Here is a 15,485-nt window from a genome sequence, read left to right on the forward strand (position 1 = left end):
GAATGTTCCTACTGCTCGAGCGTGCTGAATTTTCTTGGCGAAACGCAAGGCATACTGGTTGGATACTTGCGATCGGTTGAACAATGTTAACAGTCGAGCTTTTCGTCGCTGACATGAAGCCCGCATGTACAGGTTGCGTCAGAGAGATATCAAGTACAAAGTTAGTCGTTGGGACGGCGTCTCACGCGAAATTTTTTCATCTCTAATATGTCGGAATTGAGCTCGGGCGCCGAGGACCAGGCTAAGGTGAGCCAGCAAGCTCGAACCATGCGTGTTGGGCCTGTCAAAAATGTCAGCGCTGTACGCCACAGCCGCTCCGGGTGTATGCAGAACCGCCATACCCACATCATGTCCTCAGGTACAATGGTCAGGCCGATGCATTTTCCGTTTCGAGCTTGTCGATATGGATCAAGCCCTGACATGAACGTTTTTGTACAGATTATCTAATTCTTCTGCCATCGACCAGGTGGATCGAAGAATTCTATAAAATGATTTGGGCCACGACTATGGGCCAGTGTTGGGTACACGGTCTGTTTGAGGTGCTTCAAGTTTACCCGTTCTCATCAGTTTGTGTAAACGCTCTCACTCTCTCCCGACAAGCCGAGACTAGGTTTCTCCACTCGTGACTGGACGAACATGGGGTCCACGTATATATATACAACCGTTACTGTAAATTGCCCTAGCCCAGGATGTCGTCTGGATCTGAGCCTCGAATGCCTTATACGGCCCCTCAACAGGACAAGGAGGGCTCAGAGACATTGGAAGGATCCCATTCCGCAAAGGACTCCGACCTCTTCTCACACCCGCACGAGTTTCCCGAAGGTGGTCTAGCTGCTTGGATGACAATTTTTGGAGCGTAAGCAGCTCCAATCCGGGCAGTAAAAGCAGGGCCTTACTTGATCTACTCAGATTTCTTGCACAGTTATGCGGGATTGGGTGAGTCTGGTGCCACTTGTGGTTGACGAAGAATGGCTCTTGACTGAAGGCTGAAGTTATACCATGTCATTTGGTGTCTACCAAGGTATTGCTGTATATGGCAATGAGAATGGAACATGATACTTATTACTTTCCAGACTTCTATACTCAGCATTACCTCGCAAACGAGACATCGTCTGCCATATCGTGAGTTTCCACTTGTGTCTTCATGATGTGTATGCTCAAGGTCCCCTAAAGATGGATCGGGAGCCTGAACACGTTTCTAGTCACTGCTGTGGGCCTTGTATCAGGTCCGCTATACGACCGAGGATATTTGTGGGTGTAGTTTTGTTGGAAGTTTTCGAGGATACTTAGCAAACTTACTTTAGCTACCACCTCATAATCGCTGGATCGCTCCTGCAGAGTTTCTCTCTCTTCATGTTGTCTTTGTCAAAACCCGATCAGTACTATCAGGTAACGTCTCCTAAATTTACGACCTTTTTTTCTGATTTAGTGTAGATATTTCTTGCTCAAGGTCTAGGCATGGGTATCGCGTCGGGGCTCGTGTATGTCCCGACCATCACTATTGTTTCGCATTACTTCCAACAGAAACGCACACTAGCTATGACATTCGTCGCTTCGGGCTCATCGCTGGGTGCTGTCATCCATCCGATTATGCTCAATAACCTCCTGAATGGTCGTCTTGGTTTTGGGAATGGCGTCCGCGTAAGCGCAGGGTTTGTCAGTGTGCTCCTTTTGATTGCATGTCTATGCATGCGAACTCGTCTTGATCCGCCGGTGACACCAGCGAACTATATTGTGGCAGCCAAAAAATGTATTGGCGATGCACCATTTATTTGCATGATAGCAGGGTGAGACCTCAACACAACTTCTCTTAAAATCCTTCAAATGACTGTCCTGCAGGGGCTTTTTTTTTCAGACCGGCTTCTACTACCCGTTGTTCTTCATTCAACTCGACTCCATTAAACACGGTCTCAGTGTGACCTTCTCGTTTTACTCTGTGGGATCAGCGCTATGCCAGTTGTTTGCCTACTGACAGCATCACCAGTTAGTGATTTTGAATGTGTCCAATTGTGTGGCACGAGTCACGTCAGGTTTCATCGCGGCGTTCACGGGAGTGCCAAACTTGGTCATAGCTGCAACGATTTCGGCCGGTGTGCTCAATTTGGGCATGATTGGATTGAGTAGCCTGGCAAGCGCCGTTGTACTTAGTATGATGTATGGCTATTTTGCAGGGCTATGTAAGTGGTCTTCTTTTCCATTTGGTGAAAATTTATTGATGTATTGATCGATGATGCAGACATTGCAATGATGGCTCCGCTTGTGGCTACTTTAACGCCCGACCTCTCTGAGCTTGGGTGAGTGATAGTTTAAATTCAGATGTACGAACCATCTAATTTAGATTATAGCGCGCGGATGGGCATCTGTTTCTTCATTAGCGGTACGTAGTATCAGCCACACTTCTACATCATATGTAATCACTCTGCAGGGTTCGGAGGCTTGATCGGTAGGCGCATTTGTGCCATTTCTTGCCTCTAATTCTAATTCTCTAACAGGAACACCCATATCTGGCGCTCTGCTGACATCGAATTATACCTGGTGGATACCCGCTGTGTTCTCCGGGGTGAGTTGACCATGGTTACTATTTTTTCCGGAATTCACGTCAACTCGACAACAGGCCGTTTCAGTGACTGGTGGTATAATGTATGCGGTCATGCGGTTTATATTTGTCAGAAGGCAGATGAAAGAAAAGGCATAATGCTCAACTCGAGATAATAGATATTGTAAGCTGATTCCTGAAGGAGTCATGATTTAATTTGTGTACCTATATCTCGTTGCATTGTTCTTCCCCTAGCTGATCTATGGTTTTTACATGGATGCTGGTGAGCTCTGACGGATGATGTTTGTACAAGCTCTACGGCCGCATCTCGATGATCTGCCTTGTTCGAGGGGCGCAAAATGGAAGTACTGTTACAGCTCTTATGTGTGATCGCATTGTTGTTGAGTATGAGACGTGGGTCAAGCATGGAGTCGTGTCTAACATGAAAGGTTTTGCTATTTTACATGCATATGACTCTTACCTTCTGTCTGATGTGCCGTTGTAGTTTGTAATATTGTATATGTAGCACCAAATGTGTATAGATCCGTTGCAAAGCAGTTGTTTGGCAAGAACTTTGGAAATAAACAACACGTGGACGCGGCCTGTTGTCAACGTAGTTCCACCGTGGGCCCATACCAGTGCCAGGTGCCGAATGTCTGAATAATGTGGATTTGACGACACGATTCGGCACCAATCTACGCGCAGATTTTCTCCAATATTTTGTTACCGGTGGTGCCGTGTCCCGCTTCAATGCCACGTCACGGCCGCGGCACGAGCATGTCATGATCAATTGCGTCAGCTCTATCCAGCGTGTGTCCGAGTCTCTCTCAGTCACCCGTTGAATAACTAAGCCAAGAGACTGGGGGATATAAAGCCATTTCTTTCTTCTTGTGAGTTCCAGTATCCGCCACCTTAGGAGCTATATCTAACATTATGGCCAAGAATCCCACACGCAAAATTGGCACCGACGATGTCTCTACCATTGGCTTTGGTGCCATGGGCATAGGAGCGTTTTACGGTCAGACTGATTCAGATGAGGAGCGCTTCAAGGTGAAGCGCGAGTACCCTGCTGTACGCCACATTAATTCATGACTGCCCCTTTCAATAGGTTCTGGATAAAGCGTATGAACTCGGCTGCACTTTCTGGGACACTGCCAATATCTATGGAGACAGCGAAGAGCTCATTGGCAAATGGTACGTCGTACTGCACTGTAACAGTAATAGCCTCTCACAAACCAGGAGCGTAGGTTCAAGCTGAACCCCGAAAAGCGGAGCAAAATTTTCCTTTCTACAAAATTCGGTATCGTCATCAGTGAATCTGACAGTAGAGGGGTTGACGGATCTCCAAAAAATGTTCACGAGTCATTTGCAAAATCACAAAGGTTGCTTGGTGTTGACAAGGTCGAGCTTTACTACTTGCACAGGTGCGCCCAGCGTGTTAAACAGGTTACTCAACTTACTTTATTATCATCATCACGCAGACCTGATCAACAAACGCCAATCGAAGTACGTCTCTGTTTGTGAGCTGTTTGAAGTTTTCTAAAATCAGCTAGGAAACTGTCGGCGCTATGGCGGAACTTGTTAAGTGAGCGAACGTTCAACAGTTCCTAACACCCTAGCACATGCTCATCGCTGGGAAGACAGGGGAAAGTGAAGTATCTTGGGCTGTCAGAATGCAGTGCGGACACCTTGCGCCGTGCTCAGAAAGTGCACCCTATCGCTGCCGTCCAAGTGGAGTATTCGCCTTTCACCCTCGACATCGAGGATTCAAAGCTCAACATTCTAAACACGGCTCGTGAACTCGGAATCAAAATAATTGCCTACTCGCCTCTTGGGCGTGGTTTGATTACGGGACAGTATGTAAGTTTGGCAGGCCGGTAAAACACATTCGGACACTCACCGCATGAAAAGAAATCTCCAGACGACTTCGATTCTGATGATTTCAGAAGGATCGTTCCCAGGTATGTGTCGTGTCAGTGCCTAGTGGGGGCTCACTCGAACTGTACTTGGTTAGATACTCGAAGGAGAATTTCCCGAACATCCTGAAACTGGCAGATAGCCTGAAGAAAGTAGGCGAGCAATATAATGCGACCGCGGGACAAGTCGCGTTGGCATGGCTTCTTGCCCAAGGTGAGGATGTCATCCCCATTCCGGGTACAAAGAAGATCAAGGTCAGTAGCTATATAACCTCGGGCGTTCATGGGTTTGACTCGCACAGTATCTCGAGGAGAACCTCGGTGCTATCGATGTGTCATTAAGTCCTGAATCAGTCCAGGAAGTACGTATCATTGCGGAGAAGGCTGATTGGGTGGTTGGGGATCGCTATCCTTTAGCGGATATGAAGGTGCTGTATGCAGAGACCCCACTTCCGAAGAGCACCTGAACTGTGTTATGAATTTGAGCCCCATGGATACATCCTCGATGATTGCAACTGTACTTGTATGTACATGCAGCAATGCCAGATGCATGTTTCGGTCGACCGATGATAAACGGTAGTACTGTGCTGAACTTGCGTACACGCGAAAGTCATACTGTGACTTTCCTATTTACGAGGACACCCCTCCGGTTGGCTTTTCGATGATATATTGTGTTTATAGTAGTAAATTTCATGCATAATAGCATCGTCTCTGCAAATAGACAATGTGTCTCCTCGCGTTCTCATTCTTGACATTGCTGTGTATAATTGACGAGCGAAGGGGTCAGCCCGGAGGTCGAGTACCAGCGTCAAACCTTGACATCATGTCTTCATTTCACTGTCCACGAAGAACGATTTGGATAAAATGCGGGGATGTAGTGGCTTTCGAATGTATTGAGAAGTTGGACTCGACAATGAGGCGCATTTTTGGCCAATACAATTTCGATGGGTTAACATTGAAAGATAGTCGGGGGTGCGCTATGATGCGTTCTGTCAGCTTCTTTCAGGCTGTCTGAACTAAAATGATATTCGTGCTTTAATGCCGCTGTAGTACAGATCAAAAGCGTTTGTTTGGCAAGAGCCCTGGAAATAAACAACGTTGACGCCTGATGATCAGACGTTACTTACATCAAGTAGTTCCACCGGTACTCGGTGCCGAAGGTGTGACTAATGCGGATTCGACGAACACGCAAATTTTCTCCAGATATATACAATCTGTGAAGAGAACCATAAGCCAAAATGACATCTGGACTTCCTCCTGGGCTCGAAGGAAACCTCGTAGAATACGTTCAAGGGGGAGTGGCAGACTGGCTGCCATTCGATCACAAGCGGTTCTATACCAACGCGTTCATCATCCAGGGCGATAAGGTGTGTACTAGCATTACACAGTCCACCCATCCGGGGAGAACACTTCAGATTCCCAGATTCTCCTCGGGTTGAAGAAACGTGGATTTGGCATCAACAAGTAAGCAAGCTTCCGCATATTCGTCACAATTACGGAGAGTGATTTTGGAACCCACAATAACAGGTACAATGGGTTTGGTGGCAAGGTGGAACCAGGAGAGACGCTCACTGGAGCTGCGATGCGCGAACTTAAAGTCTTTCAAATCCATTTCTATCAAACAATTGCCAGATGTTGACTTGCGATTCAGGAAGAAGCCGGTATTGATGCGCCCCTCGAGCACGCAGGATCACTGTTGTTCGTGACAAACGGCGTTGGATGGGCTTTCCAGATCGAGATATTTTCTGCCCGTTCATACTCAGGAAGACCTACAGAGTAGGTCCTTTTTGGCTGCGCAACGGCGGTATTTGTTGAATTCAAGAACTTGGCCCCAGGTCAGACGAAATGCGACCGAAGTGGTTCTCATTTGAGTCACCCGCTACGTCTGATGCAGACGCGATACTGCCACCGATCCCGTATGAAATGATGTGGGATGGTGATGATCACTGGTTGCCCCTCCTAGTGCAAGGGCGGAAATTTGTTGGCCGAATTGATTCTGTAACACAAGATGATGGTAAATTCGCGATGACGAGGCACTGGTTTGGCACTGTTATTTCAGATGACTGAATGGATTCACACCACTATCTACAAAGAAATTAGTCCAGTTACTTACCAATTCAAACTTGGGAGAGGGTGGGCGTGCTAAACACCGGTTGATCGCAGACCTCCTTGTAAACATTCGCATTTAAGTCATCGTGTATTAATTATTGCCAGCAGGATATCGGGCAAACACACAAGTAATATAACTGCTCAGAGACACAGCTGTGAGGGTAACAGCAAAATGTTGGGCGTGAAGTACAGCTAAACATAAATTAAGTCCATGGATCTATATCTCGGCGTCACCTGCATCGTCTAGTAGACATCTAAGTTTGATAAAGACATCGCTGCCTACAAAATCATCAGCAAGTTCGAACGATGCATGAATACTTGGTCGAACTCACCCCACCCGTCAAGCGAAAATACATCCAATGAACCACCGAAATATCTAAGAAGTCGATATGAGACTACACACGGATGAAAAGAGAAGGCGAACACACTTTGCATATAACCGACTCAAAGGGAGCCCATACCCTAAACCTGCAATTGTTCCAAGGCCCACCTGGATACCCTTCTCTGTAATCTCGCCAAAAAGGTTCCCGCCTTCCCCCGCACTACCACTCCCGATGGCTGCGCTCCCGCCAATATGCTGTGCGGCGTACGGCCCACCGTCTCCGTTATGGTCGTCGGCATGCCCTGCGGTAGTGAAAGCATATGAGAATATACGAGCCATGTTGGACGCTGAGACGCCACCACCCTGGTCGCGAATTCGAATTGATAGGAATGGATGGGATGAAGTAGGGGGTGAGATAGTGATTTGTACGGGTGGTAGGGGGTGGGATGAAGCGAGGCCATGAAGCTTGTGGTGATGCTCTACGGTAGCGCGGAATGCATTCTTGAGCATTTCGGTGAGGATATACTCAAGGTGCACAGGGACATAGCTAGTAAGTGGAGGGAGATTATGTTGATAGGTTCTGCTGGAGATATGTTACACTTACGTGAATGTGGCTTCTGGACACCCGTCAATCGTGATGTTGGGGCTTGCGCCAAGGGTAGCCTCGCATAATTCGCTGACGAATGCGCCACACATGCGGACCATGACCGCGGGGGAGCACTTTGGATCAATGACACCATTGTGCAAGAGCACGCCGGTCTCTGCGGCCCCTGGATCCATAGCAAGTGCGTGTGAGAGCGCGATATGTTGTTCAGCAATCAGGCGTACAGAGATGCGGGATCTGATAGCACCATCGAGGAAGTTGGATATTTGAGTCGGGGACATGTACCGCGAGCATTCTTGAAATCTAAGAGTTGTTGAAGTCAAGTTGATCATTCGAAGCACAAGTACCAGCGCACCCCTTGGCCATGGTTGGTATATCGTTTCTGTGTCTCTGCACAAGTATATCTAGTTCATCGACAAAATGTTTATTGTCCTCAAGCGTGCGCACTTCAGGATAAGTGGCGAGTAAATTAAAGCTGTCTCTGTGACCGTTGAGAGTTCGTGTAACATATGGATTAGTGCCGACAATGAATGGCAACCCCTCCAGGGCGCGGACGCGCTGGGCCATACGTCTTGGTATCTCCGAAAGTACGTAGGTTACTGAGCGCAGCACAGATGCAGGTGTTAAAGGGTTCCCGAAGGACACAAGGGTTGAAAGCGTTAGAGGAAGTGGCGGATGTGCTGCGAACGAGTCGAGAAGTCGAGCAGATTCACCGGACGGTGGCAACGGTGCACGACGAACATGGTACCGCCGCCGTTGAATGGTGCGCACTGTGAGGGCGCGCACTGGAAGGTTGATCGTCATCATCATGATTGTACAAAACTAGGCCGCTACTAGTTCCGAGTCAAGCTCTCGAGTCTCCCCTGAGTAGTAACAGTTCCTTGATATACAGTGCAATATTCGGTGCAGTTCTAAGCTAACAAGCATGTCGACATTAGTACCTCCGAATTATGGCATTCATTTATATAAATCAGCACAAGATGAGACCATGCAGTAGACGTTGCATGTCCTAGTATGTATGTACCAGACAATTTGAAACAGTGTCCTCCTCAGCAAGCGTCATGAATATTTAATGCATACAAGGAGTTCATAAATCTGCGCAAAAAGGGTCAAGAGCATCAAAGAACAGTCGAGCGCAGGCCCACATGAACATTGAGCTGTATAGAACCTCGTGCCCATTCGACATGGAGATCACAGTAAAAGCTTTGTTAGGAAATTGCGTTAATACGAAAGTGGTCGAGACTCGAGTGTGCTCAGTGCTGTAGTCCTTGTCCACAAGATAATGCTCAAGCGGTCCATGAAAATGCGTGATTTGGAAGAATGATACATGCAAGTTTAAAGTCAAATAATCTAGTTGTACACTTGATATAGAGGTCTGCGGTAGCAAAATATGATGAGATTTCTTCAGGCAAAATATGAACAATAGCTTACGTTGACGAGAACTTCGTCCCTTGTCGCACGACCTTCTCTACAGCATCGAGGAAGTCGCGCTCCGTAGCGACCTTCCGCCGGGCACGAATTGCAAACATGCCAGCCTAGATAGGATACAATTAGAATATGTTTAGTGCTGCAGATCAATTCTCACCTCAGTTGCAACTGAGCGAAGTTCAGCACCCGTCGTATTGGGACATAGTCGAGCAATGAGGTCGAATCGGATATCGCGTTCGACGCTCATACTGAAGAAAGTTATCAGCTAGCTGATAAGTGTGGACATGTAGTCTCCAACCTTCGGGCATGAATCTTAAGAATATGAGCCCTCCCCTCATTATCAGGCAGTGAAAACTCCACCCGTCGATCAAGTCGACCGGGACGCAATAATGCAGGGTCAAGAGTATCTGGTCGATTTGTGGCCATGAGCACTTTGATATTCCCTCGGGGGTCAAATCCATCCAGCTGGTTAATCAGCTCCAGCATTGTGCGCTGCACCTCATTGTCACCACCAGCGCCATCATCAAATCGCGCCCCACCGATAGCGTCGACTTCGTCAAAGAAAATAATACAAGCTTTCTTTGAACGGGCCATCTCAAACAACTCGCGAACCATTCGTGCACCCTCGCCGACATACTTTTGCACAAGTTCTGAGCCAATGACGCGGATGAAGGTGGCATCTGTGCGATTGGCGACTGCACGTGCACAAAGAGTTTTGCCAGTTCCTGGTGGCCCAAAGAGAAGGACTCCCTTTGGTGGATCGATACCGAGCTTGACGAAGCGCTCGGGCTTGGACGGTGTCAGTGATTCAGCATGACTGAGCGTAAGAACAACTCACTGATAGTAGCGGCGTCTCAACGACTTCACGCAGCTTCTCGATTTGCTCTTTGCATCCACCAACGTCCGAGTACGTTACGTCGGGCTTCTCCTCAACCTGCATCATCGTCACCGAAGCATCAATCTTGGGTGGCAGTGGGATTTGGATTTGGTATTTATTCCGGTCCACACTGTTGAAATGTTAGTGCACCAGCGTTTTGTACAAGTAATTCTGCACACCCCACACGCATACCCTCTTCGATATCCGTCGGGGCGACTCGATCACCGAGACCAACGACAAATTTAGCTATTTGTTTGATGTTGATGACATATTTGTCCTGCTCGTCGGCCCCCTTCTGGCCTTGAGCGGCACCGACAGGGTTGACGGCGCGTGCAGCCTCAGCTTTCTTGGGATCAACAGGAATGATTTTAGTACACCGCGCAACTTGCAATGGATGAGCTCCCATGCGTTGTCGGTCAACTGGAAGATCCCAGAGATTCGGCGGAGCAAGGCCTGTGTCAGACTCCTTCACGCCTGCATTGAAATGAGTCCATGAACGGCGCGGACAGAGTTGCGCGCACCAAGCTTCTCGTCTATCCGCTTCTGCACTTCTTTGATGTCATGTTCTGTCTTCTTCAACTTTGCGGCGTATGCGCCTTGACCCTGCAGAGAATGCGTTGGTAGGTGGACAAAGCATACGGATATTGTACTTACATAGGTTTTGAGGATCTGGATATCGCTAGTTGTAAGAGCTAAAAGGTGTTAGAACAGAACATAAGCAGGGAAAACAATTGACACACCTTGAATCTTCTCCTCCTTGTCATCGGCCTTCTTCTCGTCTGTAGGAAATCAGTGACGCACAATGGACTTGTCAAGTTGTACATACATTTCTCCCAATCACTACATAAATATCGTTAGCATGAGATAGAAAAGGCGTGCTGAATGGGCTTACGCTTTTGGAGGCATCGTGTCGGATGGTGAAAGAAGTGTTCCTGACGGAGAGAACGGCGAGCAAGTACAGACTGCTTATGCTATGGGACGCGTCACTGCACTGGGTAACGCGCCTCGGCAACCACCGAGGATATTCACACCCCGCTTTGGGCATGCTGCCCGGTAAGCTCGACCCACAGCTTGTAGTTGTGTACGATGGCAGGTGCTCTCCAGAACGCAAAGCGCGACCTCCCAAAAATCCAAGATGAAGACCATGAATCTCGCTTTGGTCATGTGTATGGCGTTTCAGGGCCTGTTGTCATTGCAGAGAACATGACTGGAGCTGCTATGTACGAGCTTGTTCGCGTCGGCCACGACGAGCTCGTCGGAGGTGCGCAGCCTTGGTACTGGAACGAAGCGAGACTCATTAGGCGTAGAGGTCATTCGAATAGAGGCAGATAAAGTAACGATTCAGGTGTACGAGGAGACGTCGGGCGTGACCGTCGGTGACCCTGTCCTAAGGACAGGTAAACCCCTCAGTGTTGAGTTGGGTCCAGGTGTGTTATTTAAATAATGTACTATGCATTGTGCTTTCTCAGCTCTCCACAGGTCTGATGGGTAATATTGTCGATGGTATTCAGAGACCACTCCGAGTAAGCGTTCATTTCAGCCGCGTAGATAACTCATTTAATGGGATACAGTCCATCCAAGAACTGTCCAAATCAATCTACATACCTCGCGGTATCAACACAGAGGCACTGGATCGCTCGATATCCTGGGACTTCACTCCTGCCACATACAAGGTGATTCGACACTGATCGAACATTAGTAATGTACTGATCGATATGTATAAGGTCGGCGATCACATATCAGGAGGTGACATCTTTGGCGGTGTCTACGAAAACTCGCTCGTCGACAACCACAAGATCATGCTTCCTCCCCGTGCTCTCGGTACCATCACCCGCATCGCAGAAAAGGGCAGCTATACAGTCGATGTGCGTTCGCAGCACAATTACATCCATAAACTCTGTACCTGATTGTCTTCATTAGGACATCGTGTTAGAGACCGAGTTCGAGGGTCGGACAACAAAACACTCCATGATGCAGTTGTGGCCAGTCCGTGCCCCTCGGCCCGTTGCCGAGAAACAAACCGCCGATTTTCCCTTGTTGACTGGTCAGCGCATCCTGGATGCACTTTTTCCGTGTGTGTATTCCACTATCAATGGTTCACCGCTGACAGGTGTATAGATGCGTGCAAGGTGGCACCACTGCCATCCCCGGTGCTTTTGGTTGTGGAAAGACCGTCATCTCACAAGCGCTCTCCAAGTTCTCGAATAGCGATATCATCATCTACGTCGGATGTGGTGAGCGAGGAAATGAGGTGCGTTATTCAAGATGTCTCAAATTGCTTCATTCCTCAAATACAATTTCTAGATGGCTGAAGTGTTGATGGAGGTGATATCACTGCCCATCCAATATAAGCACACACTGACGTCCCTTAGTTCCCTGAACTTACAATGGAAATTGGCTCTCGCCAAGAACCCATTATGAAGCGTACCACACTCGTTGCTAACACTTCCAATATGCCAGTTGCGGCTCGCGAGGCCTCGATTTATACCGGCATCACACTCTCAGAATACTTCCGGGATCAGGGTTCAAACGTCGCAATGATGGCAGATTCGACATCACGCTGGGCTGAGGCGCTACGTGAAATTTCGGGTCGTCTGGCAGAGATGCCGGCCGATTCAGGATATCCTGCCTACCTGTCGACCAAGCTGGCGAGCTTTTATGAGCGTGCCGGGAAAGTGAAGTGTTTGGGTAGCCCAGCGAGGCAAGGAACAGTGTCGATTGTTGGGGCGTAGGTAGGAATTACTTCTGTGTGGACATTATCCTGATCACATTTTAGTGTGTCACCGCCGGGTGGTGACTTCTCGGACCCCGTCACATCTTCTACACTTAGTATCGTGCAGGTCTTTTGGGGCCTCGACAAGAAGCTCGCACAGCGCAAGCATTTCCCGTCTGTTAACTGGAACTTGTCGTACTCCAAGTACACAAAAGTGCTTGAGCCTTACTATGAGTCCAACTCACCAGGCTTCGTGTCTTTACGCATGAAAACGAAAGAGATTCTGCAGAAGGAGGAGGATCTCGCTGAGATCGTGCAACTTGTCGGGAAAAGTGCACTGGGAGAATCGGATAAAATCACGCTGGAGGTCGCGCGGATGCTCAAGGACGACTTCCTGCAGCAGAATGGCATGAGCGAGTACGACCGCTACTGTCCGTTCTACAAGACTGCGGGAATGTTGAAGAATTTTGTCGCGTTCCACGATTCAGCGCTGAGAGCGGTGGCGCAAGGCGATCTGACGTTCGCGAGAATTAAGGATACTGCGAGTGATCTCATGTTTAAACTCTCACAAATGAAATTCGAGGTACGTGTCTGTCATTATCTTGTGATTATTTTCGCTTTATCGAGTTTGTCTGTCAGTCTCCCTCGCAAGGACAGGAACCTATCATGCAGAAGCTGGACGCGCTGCACACGGAAATCCAGGACAAATTCCGCCAGATGGTAGAGTAGATCGAACATGCTCGCGGTCGGACGTTGTCATAACACTTTGTAACCCATAGCATAATACCAGTTATGATACACTCTGCACTCTGCAGTGCGTACATGCTGACAACTTCTGCGAGAGCACTGTCCCCATGTATCAGGTCTGATTATCGATGATGCTGTGCAATAACGTTTAACGCCCATGTCGTCACGCGCAGTTGATGCCAGCTGGGCCCGTGCTGCGGAGAGCATTCATATTAGGGGTTATATAAGAGCCTTAGCCCCTCTTATTGCATCTTCACCATCGATTCCACTGATACGTCAGAAATAGGCGTACTAACATGAGAATTCATAATCTTGTGCCCATACTCTGTGTTGGAGGCGCGTATGCTCTTCCTACGCTTTCCTGGCTTCCGCAATTTCCCGTCGAGGGGCTAGTTCGCTGCTGGGGCATATTTGCTCCCCTTTCGGAGGACAGGACAATTTACCAGGTTTTGAAAGACGACGAAAGGTCACTCGTTTAATGGTATCAGGTCTGACGCATGCTCACAGCGTAGCAGGTACTCGCGTTTAGTCAAAGCCATCAACTTGAGCGACGGGATCACTGACCTTTTGGACGATCCTGCAGCCAGGTAAGTACCCATATGCCAGCGCTCCTCGCCTACTCGACGCTATTCCTCTCTAGCATCACTTTTTTTGCGGTTCCAAATACAGGTATTCCACATCGTCAGCCCTCACATGGGGATGACGACGACAATCATCAGCTCGATTTCGCATCTCTCGCACCTAAGCGTGGGGATGAGCGTGATATCGCTTATGACCTTGGCCACCTCGTCCTTCAGGTTGAAGAACTTGATAACATCCCTGAGTCTCGTGACAAGGACCACCGTAAGGAGGCACTTGGCCGCATCATTCGCGCTATCCTCGCGTATCACATCTTGCCTGAGAAGTTGGATTCTACTGCGCTCGTTCAAAACTCTACATATGCAACGAATTTGACATTGAATGATGGGAGCATGGACTATCAACCATTGCGCTTGAGTGTTCAGAGCACGATTGTTCCCCCTCGACTCAGGATTAATACTGTGGTAGATGTCATAAAGCGCGATACTGAGGCTAGCAATGGTGAGCGATTTGATACTGAGTAATGGGGCACATGCTTACGATTGACCAGGTATCATCCACAGTATCAATATCCCACTCTTGCCTCCCCCTTCCTTGTTCAGTGAGATGTTTGCTTTTCCCGAAGTCTTCTCATACGTGGTAAGTTTGTAATCTTGTTCCTTTTTATTTGCTCCTCTTATATTTTACATTGTGCAGACGTCTGCTATCCAGCGCGTGGGCTTAACTGGCACAGTTGATTATTGGCGGATTCCCGGCAAAGATTGTCATATATCATTCGCCGGCGCAGAAATTGCCACTTTCTTTGCCCCCACATCAGGAGCATTCCAGCGTCTTCCCAAGAAATTAAGATTTTTCTTATTTTCGCCCTTTGGCGCTAAAGCGCTCAGGAAACTTCTGGAGTATCATGTTGTGCCTCAACTCGTGCTGCACACAGGTGAGCATGCTTAAACAGTTGTCTTGTCGTGAATCTAACTTCATTTGTCTATAGACTATGTGCATAATGCTACATCTTATACTGCCTTCATTGATGACCGGGAAGCTGGTGTCTTCGCAGCTCCCGGCAACCCTTTATATGCCTACAATCTCACCCTTCCCACCCTGCTGGAGAACCATTCCTTAAACGTTCAGGTTGCCCGCTACAAAGCCAAGATTCCTCTTCCTGGTCCTGCGCGCTACTTCACCAGGTTTGTGGTCAACGGTCACAATGTTGGACCGTATGACATCCCCGCTCGGAATGGCGCTTTGCATGTCATTACGAACCTACTCGACCCTCGTGGCTATCATAAAGACCATAAACACCGTGGACATGAACAATCGGTTGACGTCGACTGGGAGGATTGGGAGGAGTGGCTGCCACAATGGGCCATGCAAGATTAAGCCCCGATGTGAATGATGTTTCGCTGATTATTCAAGCCAGTGTATAGGTATGATTATGTGATGTAATTGTTTTCTGAGTTGAACAAGTATATATTTATGTCGTACAAAGTTCTGTGCGCAGCAACATTGTGTTCTATCTACAATTAGAAAGCATGCCAGATAACCGGGCTATGTTACTGCACGTTTGTTTGCTGTACACATGTATATATTGGTCTCACTACATCCTCTTTCATGAGCAGTATTGGGCAAGTTGTCATGGTCGAGGTCATGTCCATCT

The 15,485-nt window shown here is 48.2% G+C and overlaps 6 protein-coding genes across 6 annotated transcripts; 5 read left to right on the top strand and 1 right to left on the bottom strand.

The window, feature by feature from the left end:
• Positions 1-212: 212 nt before the first annotated feature.
• Positions 213-2,916, top strand: F5147DRAFT_676717 (major facilitator superfamily domain-containing protein). Its single transcript, XM_041436063.1, has 16 exons — positions 213-246; positions 439-856; positions 910-936; positions 993-1,021; positions 1,074-1,122; positions 1,174-1,251; positions 1,305-1,389; positions 1,435-1,787; positions 1,840-1,936; positions 1,985-2,177; positions 2,237-2,294; positions 2,346-2,377; positions 2,426-2,443; positions 2,493-2,560; positions 2,615-2,720; positions 2,792-2,916. Exons 2-15 carry the CDS (start codon positions 690-692, stop codon positions 2,693-2,695), a joined length of 1,335 nt encoding a protein of 444 aa, XP_041296956.1. The 5' UTR covers positions 213-246; positions 439-689; the 3' UTR covers positions 2,696-2,720; positions 2,792-2,916.
• A 539-nt stretch (positions 2,917-3,455) lies between these two features.
• F5147DRAFT_676736 (Aldo keto reductase) lies at positions 3,456-4,923 on the top strand. The gene is made up of 9 exons (XM_041436064.1): positions 3,456-3,586; positions 3,645-3,730; positions 3,784-3,960; positions 4,018-4,042; positions 4,090-4,121; positions 4,177-4,396; positions 4,448-4,497; positions 4,551-4,707; positions 4,755-4,923. Exons 1-9 carry the CDS (start codon positions 3,470-3,472, stop codon positions 4,917-4,919), a joined length of 1,029 nt encoding a protein of 342 aa, XP_041296957.1. The 5' UTR covers positions 3,456-3,469; the 3' UTR covers positions 4,920-4,923.
• Positions 4,924-5,690: 767 nt separating this feature from the next.
• On the top strand, positions 5,691-6,519 carry F5147DRAFT_649635 (NUDIX hydrolase domain-like protein; the record flags this gene model as incomplete). Its single annotated transcript, XM_041433354.1, has 5 exons — positions 5,691-5,819; positions 5,876-5,916; positions 5,980-6,049; positions 6,104-6,228; positions 6,288-6,519. 5 exons carry the CDS (start codon positions 5,691-5,693, stop codon positions 6,517-6,519), a joined length of 597 nt encoding a protein of 198 aa, XP_041296958.1.
• Positions 6,520-6,778: 259 nt separating this feature from the next.
• Positions 6,779-10,569, bottom strand: F5147DRAFT_569363 (uncharacterized protein; the record flags this gene model as incomplete). The annotated part of the gene is made up of 14 exons (XM_041430951.1): positions 6,779-6,836; positions 6,890-6,937; positions 6,990-7,430; positions 7,488-7,790; positions 7,843-8,309; positions 8,475-8,532; positions 8,919-9,022; positions 9,073-9,163; positions 9,214-9,704; positions 9,754-9,922; positions 9,972-10,266; positions 10,314-10,395; positions 10,447-10,484; positions 10,533-10,569. Coding segments are annotated over 14 exons (2,682 nt in total), but the record flags the coding sequence as incomplete, so codon positions are not given.
• Positions 10,570-10,873: 304 nt separating this feature from the next.
• On the top strand, positions 10,874-13,415 carry F5147DRAFT_676753 (ATP synthase alpha/beta family, nucleotide-binding domain-containing protein). The gene is made up of 11 exons (XM_041436065.1): positions 10,874-11,053; positions 11,100-11,219; positions 11,272-11,315; positions 11,364-11,465; positions 11,517-11,657; positions 11,713-11,864; positions 11,911-12,043; positions 12,097-12,117; positions 12,165-12,520; positions 12,569-13,088; positions 13,145-13,415. The coding sequence occupies exons 1-11, from the start codon at positions 10,879-10,881 to the stop codon at positions 13,232-13,234; spliced, it is 1,854 nt and encodes a 617-aa protein (XP_041296960.1). The 5' UTR covers positions 10,874-10,878; the 3' UTR covers positions 13,235-13,415.
• On the top strand, positions 13,404-15,442 carry F5147DRAFT_676757 (FAS1 domain-containing protein). The gene is made up of 6 exons (XM_041436066.1): positions 13,404-13,718; positions 13,768-13,839; positions 13,893-14,332; positions 14,382-14,470; positions 14,528-14,765; positions 14,820-15,442. Exons 1-6 carry the CDS (start codon positions 13,549-13,551, stop codon positions 15,206-15,208), a joined length of 1,398 nt encoding a protein of 465 aa, XP_041296961.1. The 5' UTR covers positions 13,404-13,548; the 3' UTR covers positions 15,209-15,442.
• Positions 15,443-15,485: the final 43 nt, after the last annotated feature.

Source organism: Suillus discolor (assembly GCF_016758755.1).
Source record: "Suillus discolor strain FC423 chromosome Unknown F5147scaffold_8, whole genome shotgun sequence".
Taxonomy (NCBI): domain Eukaryota; kingdom Fungi; phylum Basidiomycota; class Agaricomycetes; order Boletales; family Suillaceae; genus Suillus; species Suillus discolor.